Raw genomic sequence first — 17,432 nt, forward strand, 5'->3', positions numbered from 1 at the left:
TTCCCTGCCCATCACCTTTGCTGAGCTAATGTGGGACAGTTCCCGAGCTTTATTTTTAATAAGGAAGGCCTTCCTGGTATCTCAGCTCAGTCACTTACTCTGCAGTTATTTACTGGGCCCTCTTTTGTGTGGCATTGTTTGGGGCATGGAGGAACGAGCTAGGAGGCAGGCATAGGGTCCTAATCAAAGCCAGCATCCCCATTGTTTTACCAGTAAGGACAGTGAGACCTAGGGAGGGGAGGTTACCCAAGGTCAAGAGTTGAAGCAGTGGCCAAGTCCAGACTGGATCCCCTGGGCAGAGAATCACTGATGGCTACATGCCTTTTGCCACTCTGCTCTGTCCATGATTGGGGCTGGGCCCAAGAGGCTGAGGACTGTCATGAGCTTGGGATGCACTGGGAGTGGTACCCAGAGTGGGCCTGGGATAATAGCAGCACTGTGGCCTAACACCCACTTGACCCTCTGTCTCCAGCCCTGGTGGGCAGAGTCACGGGCTGAGGCTGTCGATTTGGGAGCCTGCTGGGGGAGCCAGAAGCAAAAGGCAGGAAGAGCCTGGCTGCCCATTTGCCCAGCAGGGACTCATTAAGGGTTACCTGGGCAGCTGTTCTGGGCACAGGAAGCAGCTGCTGCAGGTGCCTTATTGGTCCTCATGTCCTTACCCTCAGTGAGGTGGAGATGGCTCCAGGGCTAGCTTACCTGCCAGGGCTGCGACCTCCTAATTGGCCTGCCCCAGTTCAGGGAGGAGGGTGTGCTCAGTAGCACCAGGACCTGGGGCTGAATGATAAGCCCCCAGAACTCTTTCCTCCCACCATCTCTCCCAGCCACAGGGCTTAGCCTAGGGGGAGTGGGGTGGGGAGGGGAGAGATGGATTCACTGGGAAAGGCAAAGCAACCTTTGGGGGTGGGGAAATTTGGGCTGAGCCTTGAAGGATGGGTAGTGTTCTCCAGGTAGGAAGGCAGGTCAGGCAGAGGCACTGACGTGGGCATGGCCTGTGTATCCATTGTGGCTGGAGTGCAGGGGAGGAGCAAGAATTTGGGCCCAAGAGATGAGGCTGGGTCCTGCAGGTTTTCGAGAGCCACTAATGGTATGTGATCAGATGAGTGACAGCATCCAGGCTGGCTTTGGAATAGGACTTGAGCACTGGGGGATGGAGAGGAAGAGCCAGAGGCCACAGTCAAACTCTGAAAGAGAGTAGCAGAAGTTAGCAGAGAGTAGCAGTGACTCTCCATTCCCACATTTCCCCGGGCCAGGAGGAGACCCCCCCATCCCAATTCCACAAACACACACCAAGGCTTGGCTTCCCTGACTCCCCTTAGGAAGTTGCCCCTGCATGTTGAGGAGTGGGGACCCACACAGGAGGCTAAGGCTCTCCCCTCTGCCGGCCTGGGGCCCTGAAACTTGTTCCTCAGCCTCTCAGGCTTCACCCCTCCCCACTCCCCTATCCCAGTAATGAAAGCACAAAGCCAGCCTTTGCTGGGGCGGGCGTGGGAGCCACCACTCTCGAAATACCAGCTCAGATATGGTAGCTTGGCAGCCCTGCAGGACCCTGGGGGCTGAGGCTTGTCTGGATGGTGCTGTGGGCTTGGGCCATCACCAATCCAGAGAGAGCCTTTTTCCCCAGGCAGATGGGCCTTACCAAGGAAGGATTCTTTTGCTCTTTTCCAGAGAGCTTGGGATTTCAGGAACAAGGAAGGAGGAGAGACTCCGAGGAGGGAGATCCCTCCAGAGCAGAACAACTCTGCCTTTTAGTGGAGCCCTCAGATCGGGAGAGGCTGTCTGTCTGCTTATGCAGACAGGAAACCTAAGGCTCCAGAGGGAAGGTCTTTCCTGAGCAGCAAGTGGAGGTACCAGTCAGAGATGAGAAATTCAGGGCCTTCTCCTCCTCCCTTACCTTCTGTCTTTCTCCCCACCTCTGCGTCCCCACTTGCCCAGCTGTCCTTCCCTCTGGCACTTCCTGATTCCTCTGGCTCCCAGGTGCTTGACTTCATGGCTCCATCTGCACCAAGCAGCCTTCCTGCTGCTGGATAATCAATCAGCAACATTTTCGTTGGCTTATAAGCCGAACTGGGCTCAAGGTCCTTGACTGCACAGATGCTGCAGACAGCGGCAGGATCTCGGAGAGGGATGGGCTATGGAGCCTGCCATGGCAGCAGCGTCGTCTGGGAGGCTGTGGCTCCCCTTCCAGATTTGGAAGGGAGAGTGTTAGGATCCCAGGTCTGAGCCCCCTAGCTCCCCGCGTGGGTACTCACCCCCACACTCCCCAGCCCTCTGCTCTTGCTCCACAAGGGCTCAGAAGGCCAGAGCAGGGCTGAGCTGGGATTGAGTATTGGCCATCTGGACCCTGGGGAAAGGCTGGGCATGGCTGCAGATCAGTACCTGCCCGGCCCACCCAGGTATTAGGATGCTTAAGGGCCTGTGCCCCCTGTGCCTGCTTAGAGGGAACTACTCTCCCCTGCTTCTGCCCCAGCCCATGCTGGTCTCCACTGCTGCTGAGGCCCCCCTCTTGGGCTGCCCAGGAAGCCATGGCCTGGGTGAGCAGGAATATGAGCAGAGGTGTAAATTGCATGGCAAGCTGCCAGCTCTGAGGTGAAAATGAAAAGTCTTCAGGCAGCGGCGGCAGCAGGCACAGCAGGCTGGGGTGCCAGGCACAGCGCCCTGCTCTCCCTCACACCTTCCCCCTTCTGCAGTCTTCCCCAGACTCCCACCCAAGCCTTGCTTCTCTGCCATCCCCTCCCCTGCCATTTGGGGTGGGGGTGGGCTCCCAGTTCGGCCCTGGGCTAGACCTGACCCCAAGAGGGCCTTCATCTCTTTCTTCCATTATATCTTCTAACTGGCTGATTAGTGCACAGAAAAATGGGCTGTGCTTTTGTTAATTTTGTGAGCTTAATATATTTGGTAGTTTCTCCGTTGATTCTTTTTGGGTTTTTCAAGTGTACAATTGTCTTTAAGTAATGGGGGTTTTATTCATATTTTCCAATTCCTCACTTATTTTAAGATCATCTATTCCAATCTCTTTATTTTACAGTTGGGGAGATTGAGACCCAGGGAGAAGCCACCCATTTGTCAATAGCTAGGCCAAGGCTCTGGGCTCCTGCCTGGAGCTCTTTCTGCCACTTCCTTCCCCCTCTGTCCCGTCCCTGGCAACCCCATCTCATTCCTTTTCGCCTTTGCCTCTCATTTGCAGAGCTTTGGGCTGTCCTGCTCCAAGGGGGAAGGGTACTCACCATCCCTTCTGCAGGCTCTCCCTTGCTAGCACTGCAGCATCCCCAGAGCTGTCTCCTGCTGTCACTTCCTGCCCCACAGACAGGCTTAGGTTTTGGTCCAGAGGCTGTTGAAAGGCCCATTGGGTATAAGAGGGAGCATGGGAGAGGGAAGTTGATGGAAGTTCCTGGGCAGAGTAATAACAGTGTGCCACATTCCAGCAGCAGCCCCCGCTGCGCCTCCCCCATCACTTTGCACATTCGATGCAGACCAGCTGCCTAAGGGGCCTCCAGGGTCTGAGCCCCCACTTGCAGGGACTGCTATGTGCAGGCGGGTGCATGTCAGTGTCTGTGTAATTAAAAATGAGCATGCCTCACTTCACCCAGTGAAGAGATGCCATCACCTTGGGTGGGATGCAACAGCTGTTTGCTGGCTGTGTGGCTGCCCAGCTCTCCAGCCTGGCGTGGAGGGGCAGGTAGGACTGGTCCACTCAGTGAACAGGAAAACCCAGGGCCCCTCACTTCAGTGAGACAGGAAGTAGAGGGCTGTGATGGGGTGGAGATTGATAGAGCAGACCTCATCCCTTTCTGGGCCTAGAGCTCATCTAGGAGATGCATGACCCAGACCTTGGCCTGCACCCATTGCCTTGTCCTTTTGGGGATTTGAGGCCACATAGCTCTGAGCAAACCCAGGCTCTGGGCAGCCTGGGAATGGGATCCACCTTGTCTCTCCCACTGGGCCTGACCTCTTCTGCACGCCACACTCTCCCCACCCCTACCCCAGGCCAGGGCACAGGTTGATGGTTTGAGAGCAGAACACCAAATGAGAGTAGTTCAAGTCCTCTCTCTTTCTTCCCTCCTCCCCTCTTCTAATTCAGTAAGAACTACCAGGGGAGGCACTGTGGGTCCTGTGGGGAAACCTTGGCTCGGCATATGCCAATCTGGTACCTTTGCAGGAGCCCTGAGCTGCACCCCACCCAGGACATGAGCTCAGCCTGAGGTGAGGAGGGAGTGTGTGGTGTGTTCCCAAGGTAGCCAGGTCAGTGGCACCATGGCAGCCTTTTGTGTGCTGCTCCTTCCCTTGTCTGCCGGCACCCCTGTGGGCGGTGTGAGCACCTGGTGTTGGTGCAGGAGTGGTGGGGGGAGTGCTGGTGACTGAGGTCTCCTGGAAATCCCTGCATTATGGGTGGTGTACCAAGTCCACCTATTGTTTCTGTTTGTGGAAGCCCCAGGGCGGAGGGAATCCTTGGAGATGTGTCTGAGGGACTGGAACTCTGGAATCCAGTTTCTAGCAGTTCCTAGTGGCACCTTGGCATGATTAGCTGACTTCTTCCTATTAGGCGGGGAGGATTATAGACATCTGCGTCTCTCCCACCTTGGAGCAGGGCTTTGTGATCCCCTTGAGTCTGCGTTTGCGAATGAGTTGCCCTGGTTTGTGGCCTCATCAGATAGTCCGTGGCTTCAGTGGCCAGAGCAGGTTCCCCTGTCCTGGTGATGCTTCCTCAAGCCTCTGGCTGTCTGGTCTGTGGGAGGGGTTGTGCCCAGGGCTGGGAAGACTCCAGGCCCATCCAGTCAGTCCCCTTTCCCCAGCAGTACCAGCCCAGTGTGGCATTGGCCTGGTGTCCTTGGCAGTCAGTTCTCCAAGGGCTCCCTGAGGCTAGCTGAGGGAGAGGCAGCTGGCCTTGCCTTACTTCGATGATTTTCCAATATTTACCAGGTCATCAACACGCTGCCCGGGCCACAGCTCCTGCTGTGCAGAGAGGACCTGAGAGCTGGCCCATGGCTATCCTCTCTTCCCTCAGAGAGTGCACCTGGCTGGGAGGGAAAGGGCTTGTTCTCTCTGCCTGATCACTTAGGGACAGGGCATATGGCTAGTCCTGCCCCCACCCTCCATCCCCAGCCCCCCACTGAACTCATTCTTGGTCAGTGGGCAGAGCGTGGAGAGGGATCTCAAGGAGAGGCTACAGGGACAGTTATAAGCCCCTCCCCCTATCTATGGGCCTGGGATGGAAGTTTCTGCCTTTGCCTTCTTCCTGCCCCTTCTCTGCCCCTGAGTCTAAATTTTGACAGGATCCAGCATGTGTTAAAATGATTTGGGCTGAGCCATCAATGAGATTTTAATTAGCTCCATGCCTCTCTCCAGTAGGGAGGGCCAGGGTCCCCCATGTGGCTTGGGTAGGACTGGTCTGGGCTCGGGTATTAGGCTGCCCCTCCAGGGGCCTGGGGACAGGCTTGGGCAGCTGGCATTCTCTGTGTGGGATGCTGTGAGGAGGGAGGGCTAGGCAGGGACGGAAGGGCTGGGTAGCCCCAGGCCACAGTTTTCTCTCCCTCCTCTGTCTCCCCTGTTCCTCTGTTCTCCCGGATGGCTTTGAGATGAAGGCGACTGCAAGGATGGAGGATGCAGTTTCCATGGCAACGGGGCTGTCCACAGCCAGGCAACTTCAGAACCAGGCTCTCCGGAGGAGGCAGATGCACAGAGCAGCCACAGAGAGCTGCCTCCCGCCTGCCAATGAGGGGGCTGGCAGAGCAGTCGGCAAGGGTGGCTGCTTGGTGCTACCCACCCTGATGCCTGGCCTCCAGGAGAGGGTGGAAAGGGCACTGCTCCCTCTTATCATCCCTGTTACTTCCAAAAGGAAAGCTAGGCAGGTGGTTTGAGTGTTGGCGAGGGTTGTCCCTGGAATTTCTGGGTGGGCACAGGCTCTGATTCCTAGAGGCATCCCCAAAAGCCGACTGTCTTCAGCCCTTGAGAGATGAGCTTCCGGGTAGCTGATCACCTCTCAGCAGCTTCCTTTTGGACCCTTTGAATGCCCAGAGTATGGAATGCTCTTGAAGGCCATGCCCTGATTGGGTTCGGGAGCCCTTTCCCTCTAGCTATCAGGGAATGACCTGGACCTTCTTCAGGGAGCCTCCCTGACCCTGGCCTCGTGACCAGTTCACTGAGTGGGGTTTACATTTGGCAGATGCTCGCCCCCAGGTGCTGGCAGTAGAGGGGCCTCAGAGCCTGGTAGCTACTCATTCCTGATGTCGTCTTCTTGTTCACCCTCCTCCTGAAGACCAGGGCTGGGGTGGGTGTGTGGGCAGGTGGAAAAGCAGAGGCAGCCATTGATGTGTTTGGAGATGGGAAGAGCTGGGGGCATGGCCTCATTAGATGACCAAAAGAGCACCCATGTTAGCAAAGAAGGTCAGACTCAAACTATTAAAAATAATGACTTGCCTTCACTGCCCCTGGAGGTGTCAGGGCTAGGATGTCCCACTCTGTTCGAGCTCACAGAGTCTTAGGACAAAAGGCCTTGCCTGGGTCACCCATGGAGTCAGAGGCTGAGCTGCAGCTAGACCTTGGGCCAGGACATTCACCCCCATGTGGCCTCCAGCCGGCTGCTGAGGGCCCTGGCTGGATAAAATAAACCTTCCTTCCCTCTCTCTCCCGGGGGCTCATTTTTCTCTCTCTTCACTTGCTTCAACTGGAGGGGGGTTCCTCAACCCTAAGCGTGGCCAGGCAGGCAGACAAGTGGAGTCCTGGAGTGGCTTCTCCCCACCAGGCAGTAAGTCTCTCATTACTGCTAAGTGGAAGGCTCATTTCAGAGCTCATGGTGAGAGCCGGATGGGTGCTATAAATAGCCGTGTTGTGAAGGTTGGCGGGTGAGCAGTGACAGGGCAGGGTCCTTGCAATCATCTTAGTGGATAATTGTGCTCCATTGCAGGAAGAGGGCAGGCTCAGGAGCAAGATGCACTTGACCCCTGTTCTGGTTTGTCTGCCTGTCTCAGGGCAGCTCTGGCATGTATCTGTGCCCCTTTCACATACACTGGGGGCTACGGAACACTGGGTTCTGTGTTCACGCAGAAGGCAGTGGAGTGCCTGTCTACACGTGGGGCCCTATAAGCTGGCACTTCAGCCCACTGGGGAGTTGGGCAGTGTCCAGTATTAGACCTACTTGTCTTGTCTGTTCCTCCGGCCTAGAGTCTGCCACCTCCCCCTCGGCTGAAACTCAGGACCCAGGTCTGAGAAGGGGTGGGAACCAACCACATCTTATAGTCTTGGAGGTTGGAGTAGACCTGAACCAGAAGGGGAATGGGAGTAAGAGATTTAGCTGGCCTGGAGCTCCTATTCAGGGTTAGTCAGTAACATGTCTGCAAGGGCAGGGGCTAGAGGCCTGAGAGTCAGGGGCACTGCCTCTCCTGATATTGGTCGGTCAGTCAGCATTGTCCAGGGCAGAGAAGAGGTCAGGGCCATGGGATCCTGAGATGGCAAGTCTGGCAGGTCAGACCTTGGCTTGGCTTGGGTGCCTGGGGCCAAAGACTGTGGGGTCCCTGTCCTAGGGTAGTCTGGGGTGCTAAGCTTCATGGCTCTGTGAGACCAGTGCTTTCTGGAACAGCGTTTTGGTCCCAGGATTAGCAGTGCCAGGCTCCTAGGTTCTTTTAGCACCTGTCCTAGGACTCCCAGGTCCTCAGACCACTGCCCCCTGGAGTATGAGGCCCTGCCCTTAGGATGCTGTGTGGGTGCCTTCGGGAGATTGGGGCAGGAAGCGGAGCCAGCCCCCTGGGAGGGAATAAATAATGGGCAGTTCCTGGGGCCACTCAGGGACGTGTGGGTCAGAGGCCCTGTAGGGCTCATTCCGCCTTTCGCACTCTCCCACAAGGAGCGGAAGTTGTGTGCCCACCCACGGCTGGAGATCTACCAGCAAGACCAGATCTATTTCATGTGCCCACTGGCACGGCAGGGAGACTTCTATGTGCCTGAGGTGAAGGAGACAGAGCGGAAATTCCGGGGCCCTGCAGAGGCCAGTGATGCCCAGGTGGATGGCACAGGTACGAGGCAGGGGTGTTGCGGGGGGAAGAGGGTGGGGCCTCCTCCCTGTCTGGGTCGCACTGTGGGTGTCCAGGCGAAGCTTCACAGAGGTGGAAGAAGGGACCCATCTACCCACGTGCAGAGTTACCTGTTCTTAGATACGCAGATCCATGTAGGTGTGGCTTCACACGTTACCCCTGGCAATGCAGATACAAAGACCCTGCCTGGATTCCCTTCAGATGCAGCAGGAGTACCCTTGGAAACACAGATCACAGACAGCTGGATGCTCATGGGAGGGGGCTGAGGCTGCTCAGGAAAGGCATCACTTGGGTGGGCTCGTCGGGAAGTGAGATTGGCTCTGGATATGGAAGGTAAGGAGAGGAACAAGGTGTCCCCCAATATGGTGCCCCACCCAGAGCCAGCTGCTTTCTTCCTTCCAAAGAGGAACAGGGAGACTTCCCTGGTGGCCCAGTGGTTAAGAATCCTCCTGCCAATACAGGGGACACGGGTTTGAGCCCTGGTCTGGGAAGATCCCACATGCCGCGGAACAACTAAGCCCGTGCGCCACAACTACTGAGCCTGTGCTCTAGAGCCCACGAGCCACAACTACTGAAGGCCATGTGCCTAGAGCCCATGCTCTGTAACCAGAGAAGCCACCGCAATGAGAAACCTATGCACCACAACGAAGAGCAGCCCCTGCTCGCCACAACTAGAGAAAGCCCACACGCAGCAGCTAAGACCCGATGCAGCCAAGAATAAGTAAATCAATGAATCAGTCAAAGAGGAACCAGAGAGCATGCAGAGGGAAGCCAGGAGATCAGCGCCCTGCCCCTTCCATCAGAGCCAGCCTTCCTACCCCAGGTCCAGGCCAGTAGGTTGCTTGCCTGCTCTCAGCCCACCCCCTTTCGTGACCTCCTGTAACCCTGAGCTGTCCCCAGGTGCGAGGGGACCTGCTGGTAACATCCCAAGTGGTCTTAGAGGGTCTAAGGCTTGGCCATGCTGGTGGAGCCTCATGTGACTCTGGAGGTCCATGACCTGTGGGAGTGGTACAGGGCTGGGAGGAGAGTGAGTGCCCCTCTTCACCTCCTGCTTGAGGAGACTCCCTCTGTCCATCCAATCTTCCACAGCCAAGGTCACCCTGAGACATGTGTTGGTGGGGGCAGGGGGTGGGTACTGGGAGGCAGCCTTCACTCCCTAGGGGCCATGTCCAACACAGTTAACTTCATCTGCCACTTAATTACCTCCATGGGGCACTGCTTCCACCAGCCTGGTAGTGCCTGGCAGACACTCTTCAGTGCCCCTACTGTGGGCACAGGACATACTACAAGGTCAGCAGGCCAAGGCAGTCCCCAGGGCAGGAGGGGAGCACCTTGACCTTCTTTCAACCTCCCTCGGCTGCCTGCACCCCCTTTCTTTTCCCCCTGACCCAGCTCCCCTTTCAAACACCACCTGCCAGGGTGTTGAAGGACTGCTTGGCACCCACTACAGCTGGCTGCAGCCTAGCTCCCACGCCCCCAGCTCCTTGGCCTGTCCTACCCACCAGCCTGCCTGCCCACCCATTCCCTGGAGTGGGGGCAAGGGGTCTGCTCTCCTCTGATAGGGTCTGCCCTGGCACCTGGGGCGGACTCTGGGTGTCTGCCTGCCAGGTGCATGCCACTTGCGCAGCAGTGTGTGGTGGATGCCTGTCTGCCCAAGGCTTGGCCTGTCCCTGTCTGCCTCCCTGCTGTGGCCCCCGCTTGGGCTGGGAGGTGAAAGGGGGTGATTAGCTGCCTTGCGCCTGTTATTACATTGATGTATTATTTAGCTCCAGAGAGGCAATGAATATTTGATCTTCTTGCACTGGCTGTGGGCAGTGGAGGAGGGAGGGACTGGGGTGAGGTGGCAGCTTCATTCTCTGCTTCAGCAGCCTTTGGGATTTAGGTGCTACCCTGCCTTGCCTGGCCTCTTCTGCCCTGGGACACAGACCCAGGACTCTGGACTTCCTCCTGTGCAGACCTTGATGGAGCTGGAGGGTTGCCACTTCCCTGCCTTGGACTCCTTTGCCAGAAGTGTCCACATGTGCCCAGGGGCTGTCCTCGTCCCAGCATGCTGGTCCCTGGCCTGAAGGGGTACCCCTGGGCTCCTTCCTCTGATCATTCCTAGCCTAGGAACTGGGAGAGGGAGGAGGCAGGTAGCTGGCAAGCAGGCAGGTTCCCATACCTGGGTCCCGAGAGAGCCATTGGGTGGGTGGGTGGATTGAATTTAATGGGGCCAGGGAGAAATTATCCCCCTCCTTTGCTCCTTTCAGGCCTGCAGCCTCTGGGGCACCAATCATTATTTAAGGCAAGAAAGAGGGGCTGGAGTCCTGCCCCAGGGTCAGAGGGAACCACCTATAATTCAGGGAGTAGTCCTGGCTCATTCTTGAATACCTCCACTCTGGGAGCCATGACTGAGGTCCCAGCAAGAAGAGGGCCCTGGGCCAGCAACCTGGCACTTACAGGGCTCATCTCACCTCTGTCAGTAGGTCCCAGAGGTCATCTTGGGGCCGAGGAGGCTGAGGGAGCAGATCCCACCCCACCCCACCCCACCCTTCACCCTGGGCTCCAGCTGAGGTTCAGTGAAAGTTCCAGGCCAAGTCCCAAACGCCAAGCAGTCCCCAGCCGGGCTCGGGGCTCAATCACCATGGAGACAGGATCTGAGGAAGCTGGCCCACCCGTCACTTTCTGTGATGTTTGATAGCTGCCCCCTTCCCTCTCACACAGGAAGCGAAGCATATCCACCTTCTCTCAATCTGGATTCCTACGCACAGTAGGCCTGAGCTCTTTGCTCCTCCTTGCCACCCCCAGCTGCTGTCAGTGCCTCTGACCTGAGGAGGTGAATTGAGGGGCTGCTCCTGAGCAGGGCAGATGAACCTGCCCTGGACGACGTGTTGCGGGTGGGAAGAGCAGGCTGGGAGAGATCTCAGGGCTCTCCAGCCACTTGCAGAGTTCTCCCATGGTCCCTTCTGCTGCTTTGTGGCTCAGGAGCCACTAGTGGTTGGGGATGGGTAAGGACTTCTCTGGGGTGACCCAGGCATAGAAGAAGAAAGTCCGTAAAATGCTTCGTCCCAACACCCTCCTCCCGTGTAATTGGTCGAGGATTTCTCAGGACTTCTCCATCCCACTCCTGCCCCAGCCTCCTCCTCAAACTGGGGCTCAGTGTGGGCCAGAGGCAGGGATATGGCTGCCCCTTGGGGAGCCCTGCATGGGGGAGGGACACAGGAGAGCAGGCCTCCTGGTCCATTCTCCTGACCTCAGGCCTTATGGGCAGTGTTCTGACCTTGGAGAAACCTCTCTCCAAGCCTGAAATGGGGACGTGGAGGAGGGGACACTACTTAAGTCTCTGTCCTACCCTCAGCTCCTCAGGTTGGGGCTGAATGGTCCTTAATGGACTCTTGGGGGCTGGGGGGCAGCAGGCTTTGTGGGAGTGCAGGGAGCTGAGGCTAATTCAGGGTAGGGAGAGGAGTATACAGCAGGCTGTCCTCCCTCCCTCCCTCCCTGTTCTGTCCCTCTGCCCTGCCAGTGCAGCTCAAGACAGGGCAGAGGGCAGCTGGAATGAGCCTCTTGAGCCAGGGGTAGCTTTATTATTCATGAGCACACTGTGTATGCTGAGTTGCTGGGCTGGTGGGAGAGCCTCAGTCCTCTCCCTGGAGGAGGGGGTGGGGGCCCTAGCTAACCTGTGCTCCCTCTTTCTCCAGGAACTGACACAATGAGTGACACGAGTTCTGTAAGCCTGGAGGTGGGTCCTGGCAGCCGGGAGACTTCAGCTGCCACGCTGTCCCCTGGGGTGAGCAGCCGTGGCTGGGATGATGGTGACACCCGCAGTGAGCACAGCTACAGCGAGTCGGGTGCCAGCGGCTCCTCCTTTGAGGAGCTGGACCTGGAGGGCGAGGGACCCCTTGGGGAGCCAAGGGTCGGCCCTGAGGCTGAACCCCTTGGGGTTGCCAAGTGGCCCCGGGAGCCCAGTACCCCTGAGAAGGGCGAGGAGTAACCCGCAGCCTTCACCTTCCTGTGGTGCAGTTGCTAAGGAACTGAGCAGCCTCTTCAGTCCTCTTCTTCCTCCACCTCCCGGGCTCAGGCTGGGGCCAGGGGTCTCAAGCGGACCTGACTTCTACTGCCCTGGGCCTCTGGCTAAGCCTTCTCCTCACTGCCCTCTTAGCTCCCAGAGCCAAAGGAGCCGGGACTGTTGGCACCGAGCCCCCGGGGCTGCCACCCCTGTTACATCTTTTTTTCAGATTCACATTGGAGCTTCCAGGACCCAGAATAAAGCAAATGCTTTTCTTTGTTTTACCTGGATTTGTACTGTGCATTTGTTTGTTCCACAATGGTTCTGGTTCTTGGGGACCCCAGAGTGGGCAGGAGCACCCCCAACCTGAGGAGAGGAAAGAACTTGGCCAGGTACCCTGGGGTGTGGTGGGGTAGAGGGAATTGGAGGCCTTTCACTCCCTGTTCTTTGGCCCCACTTGACAGCTGCCTCTCCATTGCAGCAGCCCCAGAGGCTCCCCAGGCTGCTGGTGAGCAGGCAGATCAGGACAAGGGGTGTGAAAGCTGAGCATGGGGTGCCCTCTGGGGGCTCAGGAGTGGGGAGCTCACAGCCTGCCTCAGTCTGCTTCCAAGGGATGCCTTTGTGTCTGTGGCTAGAGTGTGCCTGTGCTGACACTTATCTGTCCAGCCGGTGAGGACATCCCCGCTGTGCCTGCCAGTGGCTGTGTATCTGCGTGTGTGCATGCGAACACACGCATGGCTTTGGTCTTTTATGTGGTGGCTGTATTTGTGTGGATGGCTGTGTGACTCTGTGCACATGTTGCTGTGCTTAGTGTCTAACTTTGGTTGTATTATAGGGGTGTGAGGCTGGCTATCTGGGAGCATCACTCGGGGGGTTTTGTCCATATACAGCTGTCTGTGTGTAGTTATGTGTCTGTGTACAACTATGTTTGGCGGAGTGTGTTCATGTGTAAAGCTGTGTGTTTTTCTGTGTCCATATGTAAAGCTATAGGTCTTTGCAGCTGTGTGTCCATGAGTATAGCTATATATGTGTGGACATGTTCACCTGTACAGCTACGTATATGTGTTCATGTGTACAGCTGTGTGTCCACATGTAGAGCTATGAATTACGGCTGTGTCTGTGTATACAGCTGTGTGTGCAGTTTTGTGTTTATGTGTACTGCTATGTGTGTGGCTGTGTCCACATGTACAGCTCTGCATGTAAGGCTGGGTGTGTGTGTGTGCATAGCTGGGTGTGTAACTGCATGTCCATGTGCTGTGGCGGGACCATGCAGCTCACTTGCTGCGGGCCATATAATGGCCACTTGGGCTTGTGCTGTGTTTATAAAGCCCCATGTCTTGTGAGGCTGCCTTGGTGAGTGGGCTGGGGCTGCTGTGCAGCTCCACTCACCTCAGAACCCTGCTACTGTCAGCCCCTCTGCTCCAGGGGCCCAGCCCATCACTCACCTACCCCAGGGAGCAGTTGCTCTGAGACAGCGGAGAGGGTGGGAACAGCAGGAGCTGGAAGACAGCATGTCTGTCTCTCCAGCCTTGTCTGACAGCTCTGAACCCTCATCCTGCTGCCACCTTGCCTCACATTAGCTATGGAGTTTGTTTGGGTTTGATGTCTTTGGTCTGTTGTACAGCTGTGCTCTTTCCAGAGCAGTGGAGCGTCCAGTTTCTGTGTCCGGGGAAAATGCCTGGCCTTCCTTGGTGACACCCCCCTGCCCTCCAGCGCCAAGCCCATATGTAGGTGTGTGTACCAGAGGGACCTGGGATTAGCATGTGCACATTGGCATGTGTCTGAGCTAGCCTTACTTCTACTGACACCTGTGGAAGAAAGGGCAGCACCAGGGGAACGTGTAGAGATGCTGTGCCCCTTAGTACATGTTAGTGCGTGCGTTATGGCTCTGGGGCTAAATCTGGGTGCAGCCCCCCTCTCCAAATCCCTCAGTACAGTGTGGCGATGCAGATTATCCACCACACCTACCCAGGGGTATCCTTCCCCACTCCGCTGCAGGAGGGAAGAAGACTCAAGAACATCTTTTCAGAGCTGTCCTCCCTCTGCTCGGGCTCCAGCTCCTGCTCCCTCCTATGCAGCAGCCAGTTTCAGGAGCCTCTTCCCCAGCCCCCTCCCTCCCAGATCCCCCTGCCAGCCCCAGCCTGTCCCTCAGGGTTGACCCTGAGTCCCTGGTCCTGCAACCCCACCCCCCACCCCAGATTGGTATCTCTTTGCCATTAATGCCCTTTGCACAAGAGAGTGGAGATTAGTGGAAGGGTGGGGGGGAGGTCAGGGCTGGATGTGTGTGGGGTGTAGTGGCTTTAAAGGTCATCTGCAGGAAGGAAGAGAATGTCCCATCCTCCTCTGATCCTCCCCCCCGCCCCACTCCATCTCTTCCTTCTAGTGACTCAGGCCCCAGCTCACACTTGGGGCTGAAGACACATTCCCCCACCCCAGGCCTGGCATGTGGACGGAACTGCAGTTCATGGATACAGAGAATCAGTGTGAGGACAGGGACGCAGCAGGCTAAGCGCTCCACCTATCTCCTACGTGCCTCTTTACCTATCTCCCAGTGGACCCCACTACCCTAGGGCCAGCCCTCCCGCTCTCGCGGATGGGAACCCATAGCACTGTGCGCACCTCCCGGGGCTCAGTGACCTTCCCAGCCCAGTGCCTCATGCCCGCTGCTCTCTGGGACGCAGTCTGACTTGGGGTGGAGGGGGCCAAGAGGCAACTGCTCCAGCACAGGGTGGGAGAGCCCGAGGATTCAGCACCACGCGGCGGACAGCGCCGGGCCGGTGCGCCTAAAGAGGGGAGCGTTGGAGGAGTCTGGGGGAGGCGGAGGCCAGGTTGGCCGCGGGAGATCTGGAATGGGGAAGGATGGAGGAGGGGCTGAGGGCGGGCCGGGGCCGGGGGCGGGGCGGGCCGCGATTGAAAGCTGCAGGTTGAGCGGGCGGGCGGAGAGCGCAGAGCTGCCGAGCCAGCGAGCGAGCGAGCGAGCGAGCGAGCGAGCGAGCGAGCGAGCGAGCGAGCGAGCGCTCTAGCGGGAGCTGGAACCCCGCGCCCCCGGCTCCTCTCCGTTTTTCTCCGCGCCAGAGCCGGGCGCGCAAGGTAGGGTAAGCCTGGTGGTGCCGCGGCCGCCACTGACCTTATCGATCCTGACCCCACGTCCTGGGGTCCCACGGGCCCTCGAGTTCTGGGGCTTCTGGGGCTGAGACTGGCCAGGGCGTCCAGACAACGCTTGCCAGGAGCTCCGGGAAGCGGGAAGACAGCCCTAGACGTCCCGCCTTTCTTCCCCAAAGAACGCACGCTCTGCATCTCGATCCCTCGTTCTTCCTGCCCCTCCGTCCTTTGGTCAGTCTTTCTGTCTGTGCCTCTGTCTTTGTCTCAGCCTCCCAGGCTCCATCGCTCCCTCCCTGAATTTTGTGGCCCAGGCCCCCAGGCTGCCCCCTTCTAGGGTTCTCTCTCCTTTCAGGGTTCTGTCCCTTGTTGGAGCTTTGGTCCCAGCCACCACTGTGGGAGGATCGTGGTCTTGACCAGTTTGGACCTCAGCCCCCATCTGGGTCCGTGTCCCCATCTGTGTTGGTCTTCATGCTTACCTCTCTCTCCTGTTTGCCTGCTTGAGCTGCTTCTTTCTGGCTCTGCACAGGATCGCAGTTCTCCTGGCCTAGCCCCAGTGGCAGACTAACCCTGGGGAGCTGAGGGGGCAAAGTGAAGAGCCCCAGTCTCTGTGGCCAGGATATGGGGTCCTTCAACTAGTTCTGCCCTCCTTCAGGCTCAGTTTCCCTCTGCTAGCCTTCCCAAGCCTGTGTGATTGTGAGAACCTGTGTGGGATGGGTGTCTGGGAGGGCAGCTGGGGCACAAATATAGGGTGCAGAGTAGAAGAGGGAGGCAGGGTCTCTGAGGGCCGGGGCCAGGATGGACAGGGCCCTGAGACCAAGGATGGGGAGGCTGGAGATGGTGACTTTCTCTGCTTGGTTCTGAGCTGAAGAGAAAACGAAAGCAAAAAGTCTCAAACGGCAGTCTATATAGTGCTAGCGTGTCCATCCAAACTCTCACCTTGAGCCCTGTTTTGAGATTTTGACCAGATGGACTGCCCCCCCCCACCCCTGACACACACATACACTCACATCTACTTTCCCTGTTGACTTTAGGACCTGTGGTCACTTCGGTGTCCCTCTCTAGGGCCAGCCTCTCTACCTTGCTATCTAACTTCCAAAGCCTAGAGTCTCTATTACTTCCCCAGTCAGGGGGTGTTGGGGTTGGCTTTTTAAGAACGAGAGGCTGGGAACCTTGGGTGCTCACCTGGGCTTCAGTTTCCTTAGAGGTTGGAGACTAACTACCCTTTGTTCTCAGCCAGTGATGGCTCCTCTCTGGAAATCCAAGGCTCAGGATAGGGACTGGACTCCCAAGTTTGTAACTGTGACCTTCTGCTGCAAAGCTGTTGACTTTGGGGTCCCGGGAGGTTTTTGCAGGGTGTTGGACATTCTTCTGGGTCTTTTGTTTTCTGTTTGGGCCTCTACTCTCTGTAATCCTCCATCTCTGCTAAATTTGGGATGGGCACAGAGCCCATCTCCAGCCCCAAATCTGGGCAGGGCTGAGAGACAGGCCAAAGGGGTGTCCCAGGAGTTTCTCATCCTAGTTAGGGGCACCACCTCTCCCTGGCTCCTCAGTCCCTGGGAAAGGAGTTTGGGGGAGGCAGAGTCAGAAGGGGTAGCCACTCTCAGGTTCCACTGTTCCCTACCTGTTTGTCTGTCTGTCTGTCTGTCTGTCTCTCTCTCTCTCTCTCTGCAGGAGCTGGGTCCCTCCTCATCCTTTTCCTGTCTGTCCTTTCCCGGTCTATTTATACCTCTCTTTGCCTTTGCTGCTTCTGCCCTCACCCCCTGGAGGCCCAGGTCTGCTGGACCCATCCATCCCCTTTGGGGCCATGGGATCACTGCTTGGGTTCCTGGCTCTGCTGCTGCTGTGGGGCGCTGTGGCTGAGGGCCCAGCCAAGAAGGTGCTGACCCTGGAGGGGGACCTGATTCTGGGTGGGCTGTTTCCGGTACACCAGAAGGGCGGCCCAGCAGAGGAGTGTGGTCCTGTCAATGAACATCGCGGCATCCAGCGCCTGGAGGCCATGCTTTTTGCGCTAGATCGTATCAACCATGACCCAAGCCTGCTGCCAGGCGTGCGCCTGGGTGCACACATACTCGACAGTTGCTCCAAGGACACACATGCCCTGGAGCAGGCACTTGACTTCGTGCGTGCATCACTCAGCCATGGTGCCGATGGCTCACGCCATGTTTGCCCTGATGGTTCTTATGCCACCCATGGTGATGCTCCCACTGCCATCACTGGTGTCATTGGCGGCTCCTACAGCGATGTCTCCATCCAGGTACATGGGGGCTGTTTAAGTGGGGGCTGGGGAGGGAGGCCAGAGGTGGGGACCTGGAATTCCTGCT

General features: G+C 57.5%; 2 protein-coding genes across 3 annotated transcripts in view; both read left to right on the plus strand.

Moving 5' to 3' along the window:
• TEX264 (testis expressed 264, ER-phagy receptor) overlaps positions 1 to 12,299 on the plus strand; it is a 30,486-nt gene extending 18,187 nt beyond the window's left edge. For both annotated transcript variants that reach the window (XM_007451826.1, XM_007451827.1), the window contains 2 exons: positions 7,838 to 8,006; positions 11,702 to 12,299. In XM_007451826.1, the coding sequence (XP_007451888.1) occupies positions 7,838 to 8,006; positions 11,702 to 11,994 (462 nt within the window). In that variant the 3' untranslated portion in view covers positions 11,995 to 12,299. The remainder of the gene's footprint in view (positions 1 to 7,837; positions 8,007 to 11,701) is intronic.
• A 2,708-nt stretch (positions 12,300 to 15,007) lies between these two features.
• GRM2 (glutamate metabotropic receptor 2) overlaps positions 15,008 to 17,432 on the plus strand; it is an 11,201-nt gene continuing 8,776 nt past the window's right edge. Inside the window, exons 1-2 of the mRNA XM_007451828.1 lie at positions 15,008 to 15,099; positions 16,783 to 17,365. Coding sequence (XP_007451890.1) covers positions 16,916 to 17,365 — 450 coding nt within the window. The 5' untranslated portion in view covers positions 15,008 to 15,099; positions 16,783 to 16,915. The remainder of the gene's footprint in view (positions 15,100 to 16,782; positions 17,366 to 17,432) is intronic.

The sequence above is a fragment of the Lipotes vexillifer genome, unplaced genomic scaffold (assembly GCF_000442215.2).
Source record: "Lipotes vexillifer unplaced genomic scaffold, Lipotes_vexillifer_v1.1 scaffold500, whole genome shotgun sequence".
Classification (NCBI taxonomy): Eukaryota; Metazoa; Chordata; class Mammalia; order Artiodactyla; family Lipotidae; genus Lipotes; species Lipotes vexillifer.